Source organism: Pantherophis guttatus, chromosome 2 (genome assembly GCF_059756535.1).
Source record: "Pantherophis guttatus breed Tessera chromosome 2, ASM5975653v1, whole genome shotgun sequence".
Lineage (NCBI taxonomy): Eukaryota > Metazoa > Chordata > Lepidosauria > Squamata > Colubridae > Pantherophis > Pantherophis guttatus.
The window spans coordinates 193371157-193396265 of record NC_142064.1 but is presented as its reverse complement, the minus strand read 5'-3'; the positions used below and the strand labels follow the sequence as shown (position 1 = coordinate 193396265).

Sequence of the window (25109 nt, the reverse complement as noted above, 5' to 3'; positions counted from 1 at the left end):
ATCTCTGCTAGTCCCAGAAGAAAATTATCTGGTTTCAGTGTTACTTTAAAATCTTCTGAATTAGTGTATGTATTTTCCTCCAAAATGTTTTAGCTTTTTTACATGTCCATCAAACATGATAAAAGGTCCTTTCATGTTGTTTAGATTTCCAGCAAAGATTTGTACCATTATGCATTCTAAACAATTTTTGGATGATAAATATCAATGATACATAATTTTACAAAAATTATTTTTAAAACTAGAACATAATGTGGATTTCACTCTTTTCAACCACATATTTTCCCGTTTATCCGTGTTATTATACATTCTTTCACTTGTTTTTCTTCTGTCTCATATTTCAGCAAATACTTATATATTTTAACAATAACGTGTTCATCATTAGTACATAATTATAAAATCTTTTATCCACTTTAAATCTTTCTGTTAATTGTACATAAAAAAACTATTGACAAGAATATCTTTCTATTATCAAATCTTCTCTTGATTTCATTTTAAAATCCCCTTGAGAAAATTCTAGGTAGGGTCTCATTTCTTGATTTTAGAATGTTTCTTGAGGTGAAAATTATAAAGGTGTTTTGGGACAAAGCCTTGAGTTTATATTTATTCTATATTCTAAGAACAGCTTGCCCAACATAATGATGATTTAAGTCTACATTCGGTTTTATCATACCATATCATGTCACCCAAATCTCAGATCATGACTTTCCAAATTCAATAAAGTTCTATTTCTTAACACTACCCACTATTTCATCCCAACTTTAATGATTTACTCTTTCCTAATTGTTTCTGAGAGTTCCCTTATCAATATAGATCCATAAGTTTTCTCTGTATGTAAAAAAAAATCTTAGTAGATTTTTTAAAAAGATATTTTCTATATCAGTCTGTTTTAAACAACAATCACAGTTGAATTTTTGACACAGCTGAATTTTGAGAGTCCTTTCACTTAAATTGACTAAACATACATTGTTTATGGTGATGATTCTGTTGACCCCCTAGAAAAGTGAGGTGATTGTCATCTGGGAGTCCCTTATGGTCTTCATAGGTGCTATGCTATAGATTTTCAGATTTGAATCCCTGTTCATTAAGTTGGGTTCTAGTGATCAGACAAGATTGTTGCTGTTGTACTAGCCTCTCTTCTGCATAGCATTTTCTTACCTGCTGTTCCTTGAGTCCATTTCTGGGTTGGTGATGGGAGTTCTTCAGATTTACAGTTTTGGGGAAAACTTTAATCTGCCTTTCCTAGGAATGGAGTCTGAGATGGCTTGGGAGTTCATGGTCTTCATGACAGCTGTGGGCCTATCCGTAGGTCATCCAGAGCCCGATACAGGATAGCAGACATATTCTGGATATGGTATTCATATCAGAGTAGATTTAGTACCATTTTCCTTCCACCCTTTCCCCCAAATCGAAGGAACAGTGGGCATCTGTTTATCTCAAGAAATAGAAAAGACTGCCAGGATTTGATTCAAGAGACAAAAGTATGGGGGGTATTGTTCCTTTTTTTAAGCAGTTTGTCCCATTGGTGGCAGAAGTATATAGCAAATGGTGGTCATTGCATGAAGAAATAAATACTGATAACAAAATGATTCATTTCAAGAATAATTTGTCTGTTTTATTAATTACAGTATCACTAATTAAATTAAAATTGTGAAAGTAGAGACGTTGCTTTTCATTAACCTTCATATATTACTTTTTATAATTTTCTTTTTTTTATTTTATAAACAAACAAACAATACATAATCAATCATTCAGTGTATCTTCTGAATACATCTTTTGTGTCTTCTTTTTACTCCTCCAGTATTTATCATATCTTAATATTATCATTTCCTTTATTATAACATTTCCCCCCCATTTCTTACTTCTCTATTAATACATTTATCTTTTAATTTTATTAAAAATTAGACAACAATTTTATCCCCACATAACTTTCAACCCCCCCCCTCCCCACATCCCCCTGGACTTCCCAGAGCAAAAACAGGGTATAACATTAAACAAGCATAAGCTAAAATATGCTAACTTACTACAAGATTCAAAACTCCCTCACACTCTTTAACTCCTCTTTTAAAAATTATTCATTAACCTCCCCTTTATAAATTCTCTTATCACATTTCACATTTGTTACTAAAATCCTTTCCATACCTTCTTTTTCAGCATTACTCCCTAATAAAATTCTAAATTAAACATTTATCCTCTTTGGTCATTCATAAACCACTTGCCAATTTCTGTTTATTCAACATTACTCCCTTGTAAAATTCTAAATTAAACATTTTAAAACTTTCTTTAAAGCATGTCTTTTTTTAAAAAAAAAATTATTATTTTAGGTTAAACATTTTAAAATCTCTTAATACCTCAATAAGACATTCTTCAAAATATAAGTTTCAAAACTTTTTTAAAAGGCTATCCATTCAATTTTAAATTAACCATTTTAATACTTCAGTAAGTTTTAAAAAGCTATCCAATTTTAATTAAACCTTTTTACTTCAATAAAACATTCTTCAGAATATAACCTTAAAGATACTGTTAATCCATTGAGTTAAATTATTTCTAACTCTTGAGTTCATTCTTCAAAATATAAATTTCAAAACTTTCAGGAAGCTATCCATTAACGTTAAAGTTAACCGTTTTAATACCTCGATAACTTTTTAAAAGCTATCCATTTTTAGTTAAACATTTTTACTTAAACTTAAAAGATACTAATTTCAGTAAGCTTTTCAGATTTATTACTAAGATCCTTCCCAAAAGAAATTAATCTTCCATTCTTCCTTTCTTTCTATATTTTTTCCAGTCCTTCTTCTTCAATAATACTTTCTTCTTCAGCATTGCTCCTCCCCCTGCTTTTATTTTTGAAAATTTTTGAATTTGGATTTGAGGCTGATGTATCTTTGGAATTTGTTCTCTTCTTAGAATTATTTCCTTTAATTTGGAACCTCCATTTCGACTCTTCCTGCTTGTATAATCAGTCACTTCATTCCTTAAAGATTGATTCTGTCTGTAAAGCCAAGAATTGTCACGGTAAAATTTGTCAGTCTGCAGGAAAGAGTCTATTTACTGCTTTTCAGTTAATTGCACAGAAGCCTCTACCAAAACCTCTGTTTCCTGTGTGCTAACTTCCATCTTAATCCTGACAGCCTCTTTTTCCTCCTCCAAAGTCACATTAGCCTGGTTAATTTCTTCCTGTTTTCCAGCCAGCAAATCATTGTTATTCTCCAAATTTTGATTTTGAACAGACCTTTTAATTGATTCTAATATAACAGAAGTATGAAAATTTAAGAGTTCTTGTAAGATCTTTACAGTCACAACTTGTGAGTTTGCTGGCTCATACAATAATGATCCTCCATCCTTGATATCAGCCATATTTCAATTTTCACTTTAAATTTATTCAGCTATCAGGTCAATAAGTCCAATTATTTTCCACACAATTTAGAAATATAAATTAGTTGAGGTCAATACCATAGTCTTTTCCATTCCACTACCACTTTAAATCTTTTTCTTGATGTGTAATCCAGTAACTTTAACAATGTTGCTAGCGTTAACAATCACTTTCACTAATAAGTTTCGTTTTCACGCCCTTAGGTGCCATCTTTTTTTTCCCTTTTAAACGGAGTTAAAGTTCAGTACTTGAATTTTTTGTTCTCCTGATTTTGCTCTGCCAGCATCCAGGGTCGAAGTTTCTTATAATCCTTAAAATTGCATTGCTGGTGTGGTCGCGACCCCTTGTTCTGCATAAAGCAGACTTGTCCCGGATCTGGAGCACTGAAGGGCTTTCAGGGAGCTCTCACCTTGCAAACCCCAGGCTTAAAAAAAACCCCTGGGGGTCTAGGGAAGCTCTACCCAGACCCTTCTGCTCTTCTCTCCCCCTTTTTCCCTGGGGGAAAATGAGTTTCGAGCCGCTAGACAGCTGATTTTCGCTGTTCTAGCAGCAAACGGAATCATGGGACTGGAGCTCCTAAAGGAACGTCCATCGGGGATCGCGGAGCCACCGGAAGTCACTTTTTATAATTTTCTTGAGGACGGGCAGGGTGCCTAGAAGTAACTCTTGTTAAATTACCTTTCTGTGTGTTTTCCCCACAAAAAACAGAATTTCAAATAATTAAAAAGTTTTTTTTTAAAGTGCCAAAAACATGGTTTGTGCAGATGCAGAACAATTGGATACTGTCCATGATATCCATCCCATCATTCATCTTTTTCAGATGATTGTGCTGATGAAGCATATTTTGAAGTGCTCGAGAATCTCTGAAACTGACCTGGAATTCAAGGATTTGTCTCTGCTTCTTTTCTTAAGGCTTTGAGTGAAAGTTCATATCCAAGGAATGTGGCAGCACTTACAGGGAATCCTCGCACTGTATTCACTGTAAGACCTCTGAAAAAGACCTGGTTATAAGAAAAAAGAAAATGTTATGTCTGTCAGATATTTTTTGAAGAAATTATTTGAACAGGAAAGGAAAACCAGATATCAGAAAGGTCTATTTTGTCATCATTGTTTTATAGGAAACACAAAGAGTGGGCTCAGCTAAATGACTTTCCACAAGTTTCTGCATTGTATGTATTGACATTAAATACCTGTCCTTTTAACATCCGATATTACAATTACAAGGATAAAACATACAACCTATAATCCTACACAAAGAATACAAGGAGAGCCAGTTGATAAATTCTGTGCAGTGGAACTACATCAGGATCAAAGGTTCCCCACAATGAGGTTTCTAATTGCTCAGACACTCAAGGATCTGAAAATACCGTGGATACGTGACTATTTTGCCAGTACTGCAAATGGGAATGCAAGCTTGATGGTACCTTTCTATATTCACCTATACCTTCCCTTTATTAACCCTGCAATAACAAGTTCTTCTAGGCTTCCAAATTTTTTCAATATAGGGCACTCCAAGGCTGTTGTCTTCAGGCTTAGAAATTGTTGTCTGAGCAGTATTCAGATTTCATAAAATTCAGTCTCCTTAAAGAACTTTCCTTATCAATGTTCTGTCCCATTTCAGGATTGGTTTCAGATCTTATGTGAGATGTAGAATCCATCTATTTCTGTTTTGGTTCTGCAGACATTGCGCTCTGGTTTTCCATCGGTGTGGATTCTTCCCATAATCTATTTCCCAAGGACCAGCTCAAGCTAGTCTTACTATTTTCCTCCTATATTGTGATTCAGCATCCTATTCCTGAAGCTTTTCTTCTTTTTTTATTCAAAGAAATATAGTAAATCCATTTGGTATAGTATCATAAACCCATAGTCCGAATTATTGGGAAAAAGAGTTCAGTACAAAATTACTGCTACAGTAAAATTTCATCTTCACAACTCACAGTTCTTTTAATGTAAAAGAGGAAATGTGTCAAAATTTCTGGGAAGCTTTGAAAAATTTCAGTGTTTGTAAAAATGTGAATAAATGTTTCTCGTATCAGACCTTTCATAGTACATTTCCCATTTGCTTACAAGCATGTGTGTGTGTGTGTACACACACATACCACCTTTGAGAGAAACAATCATAAGCATTCTGGGTTTAAAATAGAGATGCACCAATCAGGGGTGGGTTCTAAATGTTTTTACTACCGGTTCTGTGGGTGTGGCTTATTTTGTGGGTGTGGCTTGGAGGTCATGTGACTAGGTGGGTGTGGCTAGCTGGTCAGAGTCATTTCTGGAAGGTCCTCGCACTTATGACCAGTCCTCGCACTTACGACCCGACTCATTTGTTTGCTTTTAACACTGATCAGCTGTAGGACGGCCCTTTGAAGCCCCGTGGCAAGAGTTTAAACAGTTTTTTTCCCTCTAGTCATCAGCTGGGACTCAGGAGGCAGCAACAGATTGGGGGTGGGACCAAATAAAAGGTCAGAATAACGTGGGGGGGGAGGGTGGGGGGGGAGAACCGGTTTGGTGATGTCATATCGTCACCGCTACTGGCTCGGCCGAACCGGACCGAACCGGGAGGAACCCACCACTGGCACCATGCACAAAACTGAAATATTTTAACGTTTATATATAAAAAGTTGGTTTCAGGACTCACAAGGAGACTGTAGAAATGAAGGAAGATTAGTTATGGAGATATTGACTACATAGCTCAATAGTGATACCAGGGTGAAAAGTCCTTCTTCAAGAGACCTTTTTGAAGATGGTGAAGGTAGTGTTGACAACTTTTTCAGTTACAACATTCTGATTATGAAATTCTCAGAATATATCAGCAATTACTTGCTCAGATTTTTCTCTAAAATATCCTTTAGATTAGGGGTGGCTGTTTTGGGGGGGTGAGAGTCACACTCAAGAACACAAGCTGAGCAAAGAGAAGGACTTGATCACAGATGTGAAGGAGGCCAAGGTTTTGTGTGTGTGTGGGGGGGGAATTATGAAAGGGTGTTACAATTCAGGAGAGTTGTTTTACTTATTCTCTTTTTTTAAAAAAAATATGCTTAGGTCCTGCTTTCTAGTGTTTCTTATTTTGGGGGGGATTGTGTGTGTGTATGTGTGCAGGGGTTAATTTACTGCCTCAAAATTGTAAGAAGCAATGTCTCCATGTTTCTGATTTTCAGTAGAGACTAATTATCAAAAGGTTGTGAGGTCCTGAGGGCATAGGGGAAGTGAAGTGAAGATAAAAAAGAGAAGCAGCTACCCTCAGGACAGAGCAAGTATAAATCAGATGTAGACATAATATTAGAAATAACTCTGTAAACCACATCATAAATATTGTTGCTGTGACTTGTTTGATGAATCACTGTAACCAAAATATGAGCCAGAAAGCAATATTTTGCCCTCAAAAAGGTTCAGATTAAAACCATGATGCTGCAAAGTGATCAGGAGGAGATTAGCATCTTTGTCTTCCATATACAAATCCAGTCACCTGTTCTCTCCCCCCCCCTCGCTCCCTCCCTCCCTCTCTTCTCTCCTGTGGGAATTCAGGAGGAGGCAGCTGTATTTTCAGGTACATACCAATTTTACTCAGCTGGTGAATTCCACTACTTAGAATTCCAAAGTAAACATGCTGAAAAAGATTTCTAGAATATTTAGTCCAAAATATCCAGAATGCCTTTGAATGATGAAGATCATCCATCCATCCAAAATTAAACTTAAGTTTTTCAAGGCCATTGACTGCCAGACAGGTACAATCATGTTATTTTAGACAAACAATCTATCATATTCCATGTTAGGATTTGTCTAGCAGGGAAATGGCATTCTTCCACCAAGAACAAGATTAAACGATCTTGTGAATGCCTGCAGACAGTGAGAAACTGGCTTTGGAAATGCCCATGGAGATATAACAGCAAGATTTGATATATGTAAATTGATATAACGTGATGACTGAGACAAACATTGAGACTTTCAATGTAAATTCATATTGATACTATTGAACCAACTACTATGCCTGCAGAAAAATACTTGTGGAGTGTAACAGTATAAAATGTCTGAGCTGTATTTTGAATTATAAATGGGTTCATAGCAAGATTGAATAGATGGAGCAGGATTGAAAATACAAGAATAACAGTTTGAAAAATAAGTTATTTTGAAAAATAATTTATTAAGTTTTGGCACTTAAGGCCATAACTCCATTGATAGATTGTACAAGGTCTTGCCAACTGATGCTATCAGCAGAATAGAAGACTTGGATTTATAGATCCAAGTATTTAAAATACCGTGGTTGAATGTATACAAAATGAGATACTTCCTCAAAAAAAAACCCTAATTTATGAATATCATATGAAAGAAAACGGGAATATTTAGGACACATGATATACAATGAGAAATATCAACTACTTCCACTAATTACGGAAGGGAAAAAATCAAGGGAAAATGATATGCACCTTTTATATTTGGACAAAAAAAAAGTAGTCTTATTTTTGTTAGTAAGATCAAAAGACAAATAGAACTATGATCACGATATTCCATTGCTTTGCTTCAAACATGTAGTCATCAGCCTTTTCCATTTGCCCAATACAGTTGTGTGAAGCTTTGAAAGGGTGTTTTGCTTCAATGAAGGGTTGTGTATAAATCATGCTTTGGAAGCTGCTTCCCAAAGCAACCCTGACCTATCTCCAGTACTTCTTGGGATTGCTCAGCAAGGATTCAGAGTAATGCACATTCCATTCTTGTTGAGAATCTTATTATTTTGTGATACCAACTATCTCAATGAATGATAATGCTCAAAATACTGCTGGCTGTTTGCATAGGAGGAAGACCTCTAATAGATCATTCCTCCATTTCTATTGCTATACCTGAGTTTGTGAGCTGATATATGAATTTGCATTAAGTCTTCAGCTAACTGGGATGACTTTCTTGAGCATTCCAGGAATTGTTCCAACATAGCAGGAGGACTGAATTGGAACCACTGATCTACTACCGGTAACATGTGGTAAGAAAAAGAGGGAATCCATGTGTGACATCCCTATTGATTTACTTTTAGTTGCCTATATTTTTGTTGCCACCTTCAAAATTCGTATGTTGATATGAGCCAATTCAGAGTCTAAACTTGACTCTGGAGATGTTACTCCAGCTGAGTCTGTGCTTCAGAACTGTCAGCCTCAGGAATCAATAAGCCAGGATTCAATTGAGCCTGATCACTCACAGGCATCTCCTGTTCAATTGGATCCGATGAAGAGGCATAAGCCCCAGGCGTTGGTACATAAAGAAGTAAGCAGAGCAATTTTCCTCAATAAGACTTCTCAGTCAGTGCTGCAGATAGATTTAGTTAGCTCCTGTGCTTGAGTCCTTCTTGTAAACAACCATTTGTCTATCCAGCTCTTGAATTGTGTTCTTGCTTCTTGTTTGTGGCTGTTAATTCTTGGATCACCTGACTACTGATTTGGAGACCTGTGACTTTTGGAATCTATGGACAATGCTATTGTTTCTTGGGTTGTGTTCAGCTTCCTTCAGGCAAGCATTTTATACTAAGAATTTCAATCGTATTCCTATGTGCTATTATCCGTCTAAAGTGCAGCAAATATTCCTCTAAAGTGCTGGGTTTCTTTCAGGGGTTGGTTCTACTTACCTTTGTTACCGGTTCGTAACGGGGCTGCGCGTGAGAGAGAGCATGCGCAGAAGCATCCTGATGACGTCGGGGTTGGTGGGCAGAGCCTCCTGCTGGTTTTAATACTGGTTCTATAGAACTGGTCCGACCGGAGGCAACCCACTACTGGTTTGTTTGTGTGTCAGCGACCTTGAAATATATTTTTGCTTGAGATGCAGCAATTGAATAAATCAATTGAGTAACATGGTGTGGCAGTACTGCTTCAAATGAGATAATGAATGAGACTTCTTAGTGGTACTGATTCCATTTAGCTGTTTTGATCTCATAGCTGCTGTGAGACCTATCCTACAGGTTCTGCTATATTTATATATCTCTTTTTAAAATTACGAAATTTATTCCCTCTATTTCTGTATATTTGATTATCAAGGCAGCTTACAATAAAAGGTCTAAATATAAAGCAGAAAAACGTTAATAAAATTAAATCCATATCAAATATATTTAAATTACCCTTTAAAAACACCTGAGAAACTGGCCAGAATTCTAGTCATTATATTTTGACCAGAAATGTTATGGTATAATTTTACTGAATTTTGGTATATCTACGGTATATTTATCAATAACCATTGGTGGGTTGGATGGTAAAGGGATCAGATTAATGAAAGCATTTTTGTATCACTTTTTTTCTACATGATATTCATGCATACCTAAAATTTGTGGTATGATGACTTTTTGTCATTCTGACCCCACATGTTCCCCCACTTCCCATGGATAATTTATTCATACTAAGTTTGTTACCAATAATGAGGTGGCATTCTCAAAAGGTTAGTGCTTACTTTTAGACCTTCAGTGTTGTAACTTTGATAGATACAGTCAATGACTCCTTTGTATTTGTTTAAGTAAACTCCATCTGCTTGGAGACGGCATTTCACAACATCCATAGGAGTTGCTGTTCCCCAAGATATGATTCCTAGGGAGAAATTGGTAGATGTTAGTCATTAGCTAGACAATACATTTTGAATTCATGTATGAAACCAAATAGCTGGGTTGGGATGAAGGAGAAATTCTTAAAAATGGGGGATCGGGGATTTGTAAAAGCAAAACATTGTGTTTTTGAAGCATTTTTGCTAAGGTGGGGAAAGAGTGGCAAAATGTTGTTATAGGTAATCCTTGCTTAATGATTACCCTGTTTAAGCAACCATTCAAAGTTATGGCACTGAAAAAGTTACTTTACAACCAACCATCTCGGCATCCCCACAGTCATGTGATCACCATTTGGGCACCTCACAATTGATGGGCAGTTTTGCAACCATTGCAGTGACCCTCAGTGATGTGACTACCACTTGCATGCTTCACAGCTGGTTTCTGTCAAACGATCAATGGAGAACCTGACAATACAATTGCAAGTTGCAATTATATGATGTCTCTCTTAATGGTGGTAGGTGATGCATTTAATGACTGTAGTGAGGTCATTAGTCCACCACGGTCACCATTAATTACTTGCTGTTTGGAAATATTCCTGCCATCAGTGTGCCCCAGCATTAGACTAGAACCATATATATATTTATGTTTTTATTAAAGTTTTCAAATCTTTTAAAATTTAAATTAATAATATTTCCCTTTTAGTTCCTGTATTTCTGACAGGAGATGAGATGAGTCCATCATAGTGAAGTGATGTTTTGCTTATTGATTACATCATTTAGCTATCGAATTGATAGTCCCAATTATGGTCATTAAACAAAGGCTACTTGTATAATTAACAGAGAATTAATTTATATTGAAATATAGCTAAATGTTCTCTAGAATCTCAACAATTCCTCTTTAGATAATGCTTTATTAGGAAGACCATCTGTTCAAGACTTTAACTTTGTTTGTTCCAGCTTCTTGATCAGACTATTTTGTATCGGTTGTGTTCTGCTGGGACACAACCTGAAATGTTTATGCATACTTTTAGAAGGGCACTTGAAATGTTTTGCATATTTCCAGCCATAAAAAACAATAAGAACTCAGAAGAATCTTTAGCTTCCTTGCTTTTTCATACAAGGGCGTTACAAATAGATGCATCGGTAGTACAAATTGACTGGCACCTTGGAGCCCATCCTATTAAAACAAATGACCAAAGTGATGACTTGGAAAATATTTTTGAAAACATTCCCTAATGGGGCACTGTTGGAAAAAAAAAACCCCATAAAATGTAGTTATTTTAGGTTCTGTTATCAGAAAAATTCTGGAATTCTTCCATCAACAGATAAGTATTTTCAAACTTTTTTGAAAATGCTCATAGTTTCAAAATTGACCCTAAACAACATTTTTAGGAATCAACCCCCAAAAAACTAATTTTAAAAGAAGCAACTCTTTTTTTCAGATGGTCCTCAACTTACAACCATTCACTTAGTGACCATTCAAAGTTACAGTGGCACTGAAAAAACTAACTTAGTGAGCATCCTCATGGTCACCATCCTCATGATGACATGGTCAAATTTCAGACACTTAACAGTTGCAGTGTTCCGGGGTCATGTGATCACCATTTGAGACCATCTGACAAACCAAGTCAATGGGGAAGATTCACTTAACAACCGTGTTACTAACTTAACAACTGCAGTGATTCACTTAACAACTGTGACAAGCAAACTTGTAAAATGGGGCAAAACTCACTTAATAACTGTCTTGCTTAGCCACAGAAATTTTAGGCTCAATTGTGGTTGTGAGTTGAGGACTACCTGTAAAAGTTTTACATTCAAAATAAGTGAGTGGCATTCAAGCATGGTATAATCTTAGAATTTCGCATACCTCAAACACAATTGCCCCAGAGTTTCAGATAAATGGAGAGTATGTTATAAGTTAACCGATGTTTTGCACATTGCTCTATGTCCGTGAATGTTTTTACAGAGCACTGGCTTAGAGGAATGCAGTTAGGTTGTGCTACTCTTGTGAAATGTTGGAAAAATCTATTCATGTTAACCAATAACTGGCTTTGCTTTTACGTGAGCCAGTGCCAAGGTTTGAAAATAATTGGACAGGTTAAATACTGATTTCAGTGAAACTCGTATTTATCATTCAAAGTAAAGTAGCAGACACAGTAAAAGAGAGAAGTAGTCAAATAGTTTCATGTTATTTTATAAATTAGTAGACCAACCTGCAGTGGCACATATCAGAAATTACCATCCCTCAATAGAAATTGTTACGTGAGAAAAAAACATTGAAAGTCTGGGATTTTCCCCATTTCTGTATTTTAAAAATTAGCTAATCGGGAAAATAAATAATTTTTAAAAAGATATCATTTTTTAAAATTTATATTGAGTTGATGCATGCTATGATAACATTAAATCAAATTTACAACCTTGACCTCAGAGATACTTCGTCCCCTTTTCTAGTAAAACAAAAATAGAGCTGATTATGTAAGAAAATATAAGTGGATTTTCCTTTTTAAAGCTAAATAATGTGCATAAATTACAGCAAAAGGGAGCAAGGCTTATGGATGCTGAGGCATTAAAACAAGGAGATAAGAAGAAAAACAGAAGGGTGAAAAGATAATTTTTCCATTTCTGTCTGAGTGACCAATTCAAAATGAAACACAAAGAAGAAACTTCCTTGCAAGCATCCAGTGCTGCAGGGAGCAGTCCAGGCCTTGAAAATTTTGTTAAAATAAATTTACATTTTTAACAAGTGTGGTGCTGTCTACCCTCTGAAAGAATTAACCAAAAACAGTATGTCATATGAAACCTGACATTCTTACATCCCTTGATCCTCTATTTCTGAGGAAGGTCAGCAAATTCTTCTTTTCCTTCATATCCTTTTATTTTTCACTTTAAAATTGTGACTTTATTCCTACAAAACATTTAAGGGAATTTGGAGGAAAAGGAAATCTTGCTGTCACCCTTAGTGGTGGTATAGTACTTAAAACCTGAAGAAGAAGAAGAAAGGGAAAAAATGCTTTTCAAGGATATGGAGCACCCCTCCCAAAACCAGTTTTGGGAATTTTTAGCAGTCCTTGATTTTTTGGTATAATGAAGATAAACTCAGCACCTGCATTCATTCATTCATGCATACGTAATGCTGCACTAAGAGCTTTAAATAATATTTTAATTTGTTCTAGTCTACCCAAGATGCTAGCCTATAGCCAGTGCATTTATTTATCATTCCAATGCAAGAGCAAACCAACCATATTAAGGCCCAATATCACGATCTGAATCCTGCCAATTAACACATGGAGAGATAAATTCATACCTGCAATGCCACCAGCCATCCACGCTGCAAAGGGAGTGGGAGAAAGACATTCTTCTGAAGTGATCCAGACAGAAACCAATGCGTAAGGGATAAAGTAGAGGCAGTATCCTGGGACGTCCCTCAGAAGCATGGCAGTCGTACCTCGAAAGAGGCCTGGCAAACCTTCCTGCTGAAGAATGGTAGCAACACAGTGAATTGGACCTCGGTAGGCAGCCTGTACTGAAATGCCAGTTGCTTTGTGCTTCATTTCCAGGTTGGCTAGAGAAGAAGTAAAAGGAGAGTTCAGGATCAGATACAAATAATTCCTCAGAGATTTGCTATGTATATTGGCTTAGGAGGCAGGGGGTGGATTTGTTTTGATTTCTTCATTCCTGTTGCTTTTTTTCCCCAGCCAAACACACATGGAGGCAATGGGAGTTTCATATCACCACTTTATAATAATTAAAAACTGGTTTGCTTATTTATTTACTTTACTTACTTGCTTATGTAGCCATTTATCTCATATAATTATTCTAAGCAGCTCACAACAATCCATATAAACAAGGATGAAAACTTAAGTACCCTTCTTCCCAGGGCCAGACCAGGGGTGAAATGCTACTGATTCGGACCGGTTCTCCCAAACCAGTAGTAATAAATGCTACCAGTTTGAGGGAACCGGTATTTTTTAAAAAATGCTACCGGTTCAGGCGAACCAATATTTCCAACGATCAGCTGTGCCGCGCGATTTATGTTCGCTAGAAAGTAGGAAATCCTGCTTTCTAGCGAATATAAATCAGCGGCACAGCTGTTCTCCCTCCCATCGCTGTTCTACTTACCTTTGAAGACTCAGAAAAAACTTCTTAATCCTTCTTTTTCAGCCTGTGCGGTAGCGCCTGTGATGTATATGTGCGCAAAGTGCATGTTTGCCATGTACTGCGCATGCGCACGCAAAGTGCATGTTTGGCACACACCACGCATGCGCGCACGAAGCAAACCGGTAGCGAAGCGAACCAGTAACAGACTTCAGAGCATTTCACCCCTGGGCCAGACTAACCAGGTTTCCAGCTCAACTCCCATCCTTGCATCCTTGGGCTGGGGGCAGGGAGATGCCAGGTCTTTACCGCCTTCCAGAAACCTAAAAGGGCAGGGATACCTCTACAAGAGGGGAGGCCGTGTCAAAGGTCTGGAATTGCCAGCAGGTATACAACAAATTGATGATTAAGGCCCTTTCTAGATCTAGGTTCACGCTAGTATGATGCCACCAGAAATCAGAAAAAGGAAAATGATTCATGGAATTCAAACACCCACATTTCATCCTTTCATCCCTTTCACTTGAGTTAGAACTGCTTCTAACTAACACATTTCCTCTTAATTTTATATATCAATTGTAGCTATGCAAGTGATGGTATGTTTGTTTTTTCCATGTCTGTTTCTCTTATGTTTTATTTGGTTACTTTCCAAAGAAATCTGATTGTAATTTCTGAAAAATGATGTTAGACTCATGATGGCAAACCTATGGCACGCATGCCAGAGGTGACACAGCGCCCTCCCTAATGGCATGCGAGCTGTCGCCCCAGTTCAGCCCTTCTGCACATGCGCTCACACGTCCTGTTGGCCAGCTGGTCTTCGGGTCTCTGCCATGCATGCGCAGGGAGCGGGGCACATGTGGGGGTGCATGCATATGCACGGGGGGTGGGGGACATGTGGGGACATGTGCGCATGCGCAGGGGCAGGGTGCATGCAGGAGTCCGTGCACACATGTGCAGGGGCTGGGCTGGGCACCTGCCGAGGGCCACACGCACATTGCATTTTGGGGGTTTGGGCATGCGCTTTGGGCACTCGGTCCAGAAAAGCCATCACTGTGCTAGACTATTGACCTGGGCATGGACCATTAAAATTTGTTTTGTACAATGCTATTGGTGGCTCATATTATTTTAAACAGGCGAATATTTTTAAATAAAGGTCAATACAACTTTTTTAAAATAAATGATATGTGATTTTAACCCAATATGGCAATATTCATACTGAATGAACAAGTGTAATTGCATTGCAACTGTGTTTTATGAGATAAAGGTTTATTTAATAAGTTCAACAATATTGTTTATATACTGAGGGTTGCTAAAGTCAATTCTTTCAGAGATAGCTGGATTATTGCTTTATAGGAATAATTCTATGGAATAATCAATGTGCATAAAATGCAATAAAATGATGACACATATTTTGTGATAATAGGATGCAAATTCTGCCCATACAGATTTGTGTCCTGCCATTGGATAGAAATATATGTTTTGGGTTTGCTGTCATGATGTCATGACATGTTACATCCTATCCTATCCTATATTATACATAACTGGTATGAGAAAAGAGTGGCCTAGTGGGAAAGATGCTTGCCTCCCATTCAGAAAATTGAGTGTTCAATCCTAGGTAGCAGCAGATGTTTCCTAGGGCGCAAAGAAAAATGTCTGCTGAGAACTCAGCATGAAGTCAGGAAGGGCATCTGACCAGTAAATGTGCAGCTCCATCCAGTTGTCCCAACTCTACCCTAAATTTAGGAATTCCAGGGTGGTAAAGGTAAAAAGGAAGTTTTTTAAACTGGTATGACAAAAAGCAAAGGTACATTCTGGACTTACCCTTGGGAAAAGTCTGTGTCTGCATCTGTAGCCTTATTTTTACTAGGTCAACTGGGCAACCAATTCCTACTGAGAAAGCCCCAGTTACCATGCTTGCTAAAGTTATATCTGTAAGTGCAGGAGGATGGTTAGGTTTCCCATAACGATGTTGGCAAATAAACCTTTGGGTACTGCTGAAGACACCAAATACCAATGAATTATAAGCAGCAATGCTGATTAGTGGGAAAGACATTCCCTTAAAAAAACCAGTAACCTGCAAGAAAAGTAAAAGAGGATGTGAATACAGGTCCACTGGAGTTGGACAGCCAATACTTTAAATAAATAACATTTGTTTCATTGCCTCTTTAAGATCCAAATGACAGCTTTTTAATAGGTTTTTATTCTTGCTGAAAAACTTGTATTCCACATTCAGGACATTGCCTTACATTTTTAGTTTTTAAAAAACTTATCGGTATACCCATTAAGATTTTAAATTAGCCAATTAGAGGAGACTCTGAAGGGCACAAAATACTTCAAAATCTAAGAATTGAATATTGCTAATGACAGATGTTAGATAAATTTTGCAGTCTATGCACTTTAACAATGTAAAAGAATTGCTTAATAATAGTTCTTCCCACATCTAAAACAGAATGTGTTGTTTACATTAAAATGGAAAAAAGTAGTTTAATAAATAGACATAATTAGAAATTTCTTTCTAAAGGTAAACGTATAGAAAGATCTTCAAGGGATTAATTGAGAACTGGTAGAACCATAGCACTGAGTTAGTTTCTATCATCATCATCATCATCTTCATTTAACGACCCCATAATCCCTTGTGGGTTAGGGGTGGAATCTGGGCAACTAAATGGAGCTAGCAGAGTGTTTTAATGGCCGGATGCCCTTCCTGTCGCCAATGCGGAGTTTTGTTAACTGAGTTTCTATATCTAGCAGAAATAGGTAGCCTATGAGTGTTGCGTAAGAAATTCTGCTCTGTTCCATTGTCAACCGGCTGGACTTAATGGGAACAAATAGTATGTGGAAAGTTGATGAAATATAGAAAATTATAATGAGTTTATTTACTGTGAGCTACATATAGGAACAACATAGAGGATATAAGAAAGAGATTTCTTGGATTCTAGTAAAAAGGCAGATTATGTAGTTACTAGAGAACTTCTGGTTTTCATCCAGACATCCCCTAATTATATTGGGGTATACATTGTATTGGAGAATTATATATTAACTTATTAATCAATGAAGAACTTATTTAAGAATTTCCCTAACATCATTAATTTTTATAACAAAGCAAAAGTTGATATGAACATGTGTTTTTGTGTAAGATCTCTGATTCGTAAGCCATAAAAACATTGATGTACTTAGGAAGAGGTGCTGAGGGCCCTATAGAAACTATAGTGTTTTCAACAACAGAGGTGGGGAAAGTATATATGTTCCTAATTGTCCATATTAATGATCTTTACACAGTCACTATCTTTTTGTATTATATGGCATCATCATATATTCTCTTGTGCTTCTCTAACTTTCCTTTTTCTCTTCATCAGTTGTGCTTTCTTCTGAAGAGATCCAGAAGAAAGGAAGTAGATGTGAAAAAGAAAGAGAAAAATACATATGCTTACCTCTATACAGTACATTCTGGCATTACAACTACTATCTATTAGAAATATATAGGTATTAAAACTGGAAAGCACGAAAACAGACTTCTGTTAATTTTGTTAAGCACCAGGAATTCTTACTTGAAATGTTAGCAGATCTTTCTGAATTCTTTTTGTAATTCTTTTTGTAGTACTCCAGAAATCATATTCTTTGACATTCTTGTTGAAGGCCACTGTCAAGCTCTTGGCAATCCACTTTCATAGAAAGCAAGATTCTCCCAGAGTTTCTTTTAATAAGATTTATTGAAAGAGAACAGAACAAGGTTACAGAGATCTGAGCTACTGGATTGCTTTACCTTAAAACCTAATTTATAGTCACCTAGTTAAAACAGGTCTTTTATTAACAGCAAAAAAAAATCTGTATAAATTGTCAAGGAGGATATGATCTTAATTGACAAGAGAATATCCCACTGGCCAGAATGTCACCTTATTTTAGGTTTTGAATATACTATTATAGGCATATTCTAAGATGACAGGGGAACACTCGGAGTAGAGGACTGCACAAATAATATTGTTTGAAAAAGTTTTGTTTCTTGGATGTGTTTGTGTTTTTGTGATGAAAAATATTTACCATAAGAATTGTCTCTTACAAGGAGCAGAAAAATGCATTAGGCGTGAATTTTGTGAGCTGATCAAGAGCAATGAAATTCCAAAAACTACCCTAGCATAATTCCAAGTGTTGGAAAATGAAACATGTTGTTGTGGCCCGCCAGTGGCCTGCGCGGATTGTGGCTGATCCTGACAACGAGGAGGCTGGTGTGGTATCGTGCCAGCAGCCTGTGCAGCTGGCGCTCGAGTCGGACAGTGAGGAGGTGAAGAGGATGTGGTGCCAGAGGCAGAGACTCAGCCAGGGCCTTCAGAACCTCCAGAGGCTCCTTCAAGTGAAGAGAGTGAAGTGGAGGAGCCTCTCCTCAATCCTTTGGCATGCAGGGCTGCCAAAAGACAGGAGTGGCTACTCAGGAGGAAGTCTCCTCGAGAGTAAGGCTTGAGGTTAATTGGCCACTCCCTTAGCCTATTTAAGTTCGCACACAGATAGCAAACATTGCTGGAAACAACATTTGGTCCTACGTAGACCATTTTGAGAGTGAGTTTTTTGTTACAACTTGGTTTCTGGGCTGATTGCCAACCCTTGTTGGACTTTGTTTAATCTCTGTAATTCATAGCAGGCTGATAAGGACATTGGTGGTTAAAGCCTGCATTTTTAAAGGGGTCTGTTTGTATTAAACAGAGTTTTCGGAACTGTGTGTGTGTGCTACACTTCTTGGGACCCGTAGCTGGGGCAGAACACATGTATAAAACCAGAGTGACAGTGGAAGAACTCCCAAAATGCAGGAAAAATCAACGTAATAAATACACATGGTTTCCAACATCTCTCCTCCACTTAACTGCATGCAATGTGTTTGAAATAAGATGAATGGTTTATAAATACATCAGTAATAAGTACATGAAGATGGTAGGATGACAGATAGAATTTGAATGTAGAAATTGAATTTTATAATAGCGCTTGACATAAAAAAGAATAGGTCAGTTGGAAAGGGAGGGTTAATGTTATAATCAGATGTTGACGTATACACTTAAAAGCATTAATCTAAATATGGAACATTTTGAGAGTATTTCAATAAAGTATGCCCATAGAGTGCTATAGAGTATTGTAGAATACCAAAGATCACTAAGAAATGCAAAATGATGCCATATTGTCCTAGATTTCCAAACTTTCAGAAAGAATGGCAGTATCAGTAATGAAAAGCAGATTGTATCTTTAGAAGTCACTGTGGTATGAATCATGGAATTAGAAGAGGCAATTTAAGCCATCAAGTCCAGCTGCCTGCTGAAAGCAGAGTCCAAATTAAAGTAATGCCATCCTGAAGGATGCCTAGCCTCTACTTGAACTTATTCAGTAAAGGGGAGTCCACTTCTTTATGGGGAATTGATTTTGCTTCTAAAAATTTGTTTTATAGCATTTAATCGGATAATCTATTCCATGTCTTATGCTTTGAAACAATAGAGATGTTCAATGTCTTCTATGTGAATTCTTCCAGGCATTCAACGTGTGTTATTAAGTCCCTCACAATCTTCTCAAGACTGAATGCTCCAGTTTCCTTCCATTGCTTTTCATGAGACATTTTCTCAGGACAACTTCATAGGGAAAAATTGTTTTGTTTCTTTACTTTCATTTTTACACTTCTTTTATTTTTCTATGTTTAATTTTGTTTTGATGAGCTTTTTCTTTTTGTTATTGTTCAAGCAGAAAAATATATCTTCCAGTCAGTCAGTCAGTCAATCAGTCAATCAATCAATCATATAGTACATACTGAAGGTACAATTCCATTCCAGTGAGGAAGAACAAACTGACATAAAGAAAAACTGATAGCAGAAGCTTGTAGAGCAGGTCAGGAGAGTTTCACCTCAGAGTGAGCTTAGTTATATAAGATACTCTAAGAGTAAAAGAAAAAAGAATGAAAAAGATGCATTTTAATATCGGGGAAAACCCCAAACATGCACAAAATGTATGGGCAAGTCATAGTTCTGTTTAAGCTAAAATGAAAGGCTTTGAATTCCCCTTTTATCAGTAAGTCTGCCTTTTGCATAAAATGAAGATAAAAACACAATAGGTACATTGTATGATATTTCTAAACTGGAAAGGGAAATGTTTTATGGTTGTTCATGATACAACAGATAATGGATAAGTTTGTATATTTAACTATTAAACTACAGTATGTTGAGTTCACATTATGTGGGAAGCTTGATTGTGTTTTGTGTATACAAGAGACTGTTAAGGATTGCTAATGTAGGTATCTTCATATCTGAAGCAAGAAATCATGGATGATGGAATTAATTTATTTGCTGCCCCTGACTTTGAAATGTCAAGAAAGGGTAATTCAGGTTAAGTTTAGAAATAATTTTTCTAACACTCTCAACTGTTTATGGTAGAGCAGACTGCTCAGGAAATAGTGAAGATTTTCAACTCTACGATAGTTTATGATTCCTGTTCTAAAATACTAGTTACCCAATGGTGAGGAAAAGTTAGGGGCCTTCCAAATGTGACATTATTCCACAGACACATATCACTTAGCAATAGCACCAGGGGTGAAATGCTCCCGGTTCGGACCAGCTTGGGCGAGTAGGTAGCGATGGCGGCAGGCAGTTCGGAGAACCGGTAGCAAAAATCCCTGTCCCCGCCCCCATGCCCAGCTGAGCCACGCGATCATCAGAGCCTTTTTTTCCCTTTTAAATGGCTCTGACCAGCCAAACTCTGACATCCCAGCTGAGTTGCCTGCTAATCACGCAACTCAGCTTGGATCGCCAGAGCCATGTAAAAGAAAAAAAGTTTCTTTTTTCCTCCCCCCTCCCCCCCAGCCTCCAGCTTGCTTACCTTAGTTGCTGATCGCATGACGATCGCAATCCATGCATCAGCAAGCAACTGAATCTCCCTGCCTGCAATCAAGCTCATCGGTGAGCAGCTCTTTCTGCCTGCCTTCCTGCCTTCCTGCCTAGACTTGTGGACTTCAACTCCCAGCAAAGCTGGCTGAGGAATTCTGGGAGTTGAAGTCCACAAGTCTTAAAGTTGCCAAGGTTGGAGACCCCTGTTCTATTGGGTAAGTTTTTTCCCCCTTTGGGAGCTTTAAAAAAAATAGTTAATTGGGTTTTTTTTTAGTTGTTCTTTTTTTAGACCTAGCCATTTAAAGTTTAGGAAGTTTTAAATTTAGCTGCTTTTATATAAAAATAAAAATAAAATAAAATAAAATAATACTTGTGCAGCTTTCTGAGATTTAGTGTGTTTCTGTAGTGTTTCACTCTAACTACACAAACACACAAAATCTCACAAAGCTGTATGTGGAATTTTGTGTGTATAAAGTGTGAAAGTTGGTTTTTTGGGCTTTTTGTGGCTGTGTGAGGTTCCTGCTTATTGTGGGCCCATTTTGAGTCTAGCACAGCTGCTTTTACATTGTGGGTGAGCCAGTTGTGTTGTGTTGTGTTTTGTAGGTTAAAAAAGGGCAAAGAAGTGACATTGACTTGGTCATGCCCACCCAGTCACCTTACCACCAAGCCCCGTGCACTAATTAAGCCACGCCCACAGAACCAGTAGCAAAAAATTTTAGATTTCACCCCTAAATAGCACTTAGATTTATACTGCTTCATGGTGCTCTACAGCCCTCTCTAAGCAGAGTCAGCATATTGCCTCCAACAATCTGGGTCCTCATTTTACCAACTAAGGAAGGATGGAAGTCTGAGTCAACCTTGAGACCCATCAGGATCGAACTCCAGGCTGTGGGCAGAGTTAGCCTCAGTATTGCATTCTAACCATTGCACCACCACAGCTCCACATACACCATTATTATTAATACCTTTGAATGGATTCTATTTTCCTTCTGTTTCAGTTGCATGATTTGGCCAAAACTATTGTAACCAAAGCAGGAGAAAGCTGAAATCTGAAAGACTGCTTGCACCCAGCAATAGTGGCATGTGAAGGGGAAACATCATATTCCCTTGAATAGATCTAAACACCTGTCTGGGAGATCCCACAGTCTGCACTGCAAAATGTATGCCAGAGTACTTACTGCCAGAAGAGAACTGAGAAAACTCTGTGTTCAAAATCTTATTTATCCATTAACCGGTCATAATCTCTCTTACAGTTGTAATGAAAAGATTGTTTAATTTACTGTATTTCTATACCATCGTAGATTACTCATGTTATACTACATAGAATACTGATGGGATTAAGAATACATTGTAAAACTACATGAGTTTCCTAGAGAACAGGGAACAAGCAAATTTGAAAAATATTAATAAAGAGCCACACTATACTTCACTTCTTCCTGTGTTTTGGGCATTCAGAAATCCTAAAGGATGTAAACAAGGCGTGATATAAGTGCCCAATATCAATATATTTTCAAATCCACGTTAATTATGAGAGGTTTTGGGGGAAATGAAGCTGTCAATATCATACAAAAAAACTGAATTGTTTTCAGTTCTTCAGAACTTTTCATGGACAATTAACCTAGATCGCATTTGTCATCACAAAGATTTTGAAAGCCATAAATGTTCTATTTGATAGACAATATACAAGCAAAATAGCAAATCAGAATCAATTTTGAGTGTTCTCGCTATATGATCTGAGCATTGATGTGCCATCAGTATATAAATTTGTTGATTAAAATATTAATAGGTGAAGTTTTTCATTTATATAGGGAGTAGTATAGATGGTATTAACCCATGACAGAGAATTTTAGTCGAAGCATTCTCCAAATCTTTTAGATGACTGCATTCCTGTCATAGATTCAAACAATTTTGAAATCCCAGCATTAAACATTTATACAAGTGATACTGGTTTAAAGGAATCTCATCCCCAGTTGAATATTATTTGTCTGGAGACAATGCTTATAAATTAATGCACATCAAAAACTTCCCTTGTTCTCTGTACGTTTATGTTTCACACACAAGAGCATACTTACAGCTTCATTTTTGTATATAGTGCGGATACAGTTAAATGTGTTTCCATAGCCTTGCCCAGCTTGTAAACGAGTCTACAGAAAAATACAATCATGAAATGCAATTACTGAGAGCTTACATTTAACAAACAAAGAACACTTGCATTTTACTCCAATCTATACTTTGTTCCAAAAGAAGAGAAAACAAGGAAATGAAAGAAAAACATGCATTCTATCAAGTGTCTGCCAAAGATAAAAAGTGTAAAATAATAGCTTAATCTTCATTGTCAGCATACTGTGCAAATGAAAAACATGAACTCTGAGTATTATGCAAATTTACTTGATTTATGATTATCATCTTGCTGAATTCTTTTTTATGCACAATTTTGATTCAGAATAATCTATTCAGCTTTCTTAAATATTATGCTTAAACACCTCTTATGGTTGGTAAGTATCTATGCAATGTAGAATTTTGTAGAATCTATAGGTTTGGAGAACTCAATGGATACCCTTCTACATAGAATATCTAGATTAATTACATTTACTATCTAGGTCAAACTCCTGGCCCGTGGGTGGGATGTGTCAGGCGCTGGCCATGCCAACCTCCGGTTTAGCAAAGGGGGGGAAAGTCCCAATACGTCATGTGATGACAATGTGATGCCGCAAGTTTGACACCCCTGATCTAGGTAGCCATCTCTGTATTGGAAAACCAGGTCTGGATACTATTTGTCTAAGGGCTCCTGCCTTGGGCAGGGAGTTGGACCAGAAGACCTCCAAGGTCCCTTCCAATGATTCTATGATCCTCTACAATTATTCATACTCTATGCACATTGCCATCACTTGATAGTTGATCTCTGTTGTAATCCACACTTCTTAAAATTTAGTTGAAGAAAAAACTCCATTATTTATTATAAAAGTCTATTTAATAAAGTCAAGGCATGACATAGATTTCTGGAATTTAAAAAAAACCAACTAAAAACCCCTCTGTGGTATCTACTTCAGGCAATATATATATATATATCCTCCACTACAAATTGTGGAGTGCAATTTGCAAGTGCAAATTATGATGGGCCCTATAGGAAATGATTTGTATTGAACCAGATCACTGTTTTTCCAACTCACTACTTTTTATAGTAACTAGCAGGGGACCTCTAGCTATGAGTCTTACCCAGCCATAATCTGAGACTGAACCTGCAACTTTTTGTAGGCAAATCTTATGCTCTGCCGTTGAGTTTTGCTCATGGCCAAGAGCTCTAATAAAGGAAGCACGCCAAAGCCCTGTGCCAAAATGAATGCTATTTAATATATTGATTCACGGTTTGAAAGGAAGAATAGAATAATTCATAAATAATTGAATTCATTAATTCATTCCAAAACTGAACAAGAATAATTGCCTTACTTAGGCAGAAAATAAAATATGCCCTCACACAAAAGGAAAAGATAAAAATCAAATGCTGAGTGGGGTACATTATCAAAAGAAATACGAGTAAAGTGGTTTTGAGAAATTCATCTCCCATTCTTGCATTATTGCTTTAGTATGCCCTTCCTCATAGCTTGAATTGATAATATGCTTGAACACCATGTTTGGTTTTATTTGTAACACAAAGAAATGTGTTTACTATTAGTACAGTCCTAATTTAAAAATGAATTGGTGAAAATGAAAACAGAGTCAGCGAGGACTGGAAAAATGAAAACGATGTCAGGCGGAAGCTTATAAAGCTAACATAAATGGTGGGAGAAAAACTGTATTGTTAGATCAGGATTGTCAAACTCAAGATCTGTGAGCCGATATAAATATATGCAAAAGATTTGAATTAAGAGATATATGTTTGGGGGTGGAGGAAATGGGTAGATTATGAGTTGAATAAATGCCAAATTAGGATTTATTATATAGTTTTATAGCTGAAGGTTGCTTTGAAATGTATAGTATAGTATAGGGGGGATATAATAATAATGTTAGAAAGAAATGGTTAGCATGTGGGGGGTGGTGTAAAAGGATGGTAAAGTATTATATAATTTGATGTTAATTTGGATTTTACTTTGGAGAAGCCATGGGGGGAGGGGAGGGGAAGGGTGGGGTTAGGGTGGAGGGGGGGAAAATGGGGAAAAATCTGTATTTGAAAAACTTTTTCAATAAAAAAAATAAATAAATCACTGGCAGACGTGCCAGATAAAACTCAAAAAAGATCCGTGAGCCGGATCCAGCACACAGGGTGCTTAGATCTGGCCTACAGGGCCACCATGGAA

The 25109-nt window shown here is 36.9% G+C and overlaps 1 protein-coding gene and 1 long non-coding RNA gene across 4 annotated transcripts in view; one reads left to right on the top strand and one right to left on the bottom strand.

The window, feature by feature from the left end:
- LOC117655862 (uncharacterized) overlaps positions 1-25109 on the top strand; it is a 46359-nt gene that overhangs the window by 7713 nt on the left and 13537 nt on the right. The window lies entirely within an intron of this gene.
- Positions 2704-25109, bottom strand: part of SLC25A48 (solute carrier family 25 member 48) — a 33590-nt gene continuing 11184 nt past the window's right edge. Inside the window, exons 3-8 of one of the 3 annotated variants that reach the window (XM_034403675.3) lie at positions 22887-22958; positions 15788-16040; positions 13179-13436; positions 9788-9921; positions 4245-4371; positions 2704-2989 (exon numbers count right to left, since the gene is read on the bottom strand). In XM_034403675.3, the coding sequence (XP_034259566.1) occupies positions 4252-4371; positions 9788-9921; positions 13179-13436; positions 15788-16040; positions 22887-22958 (837 nt within the window). In that variant the 3' untranslated portion in view covers positions 2704-2989; positions 4245-4251. Of the gene's footprint in view, positions 2990-4087; positions 4372-9787; positions 9922-13178; positions 13437-15787; positions 16041-17514; positions 17661-22886; positions 22959-25109 lie in introns of those variants that run through there. The other 2 variants (XM_087887463.1, XM_034403667.3) reach the window with 2 other exon arrangements.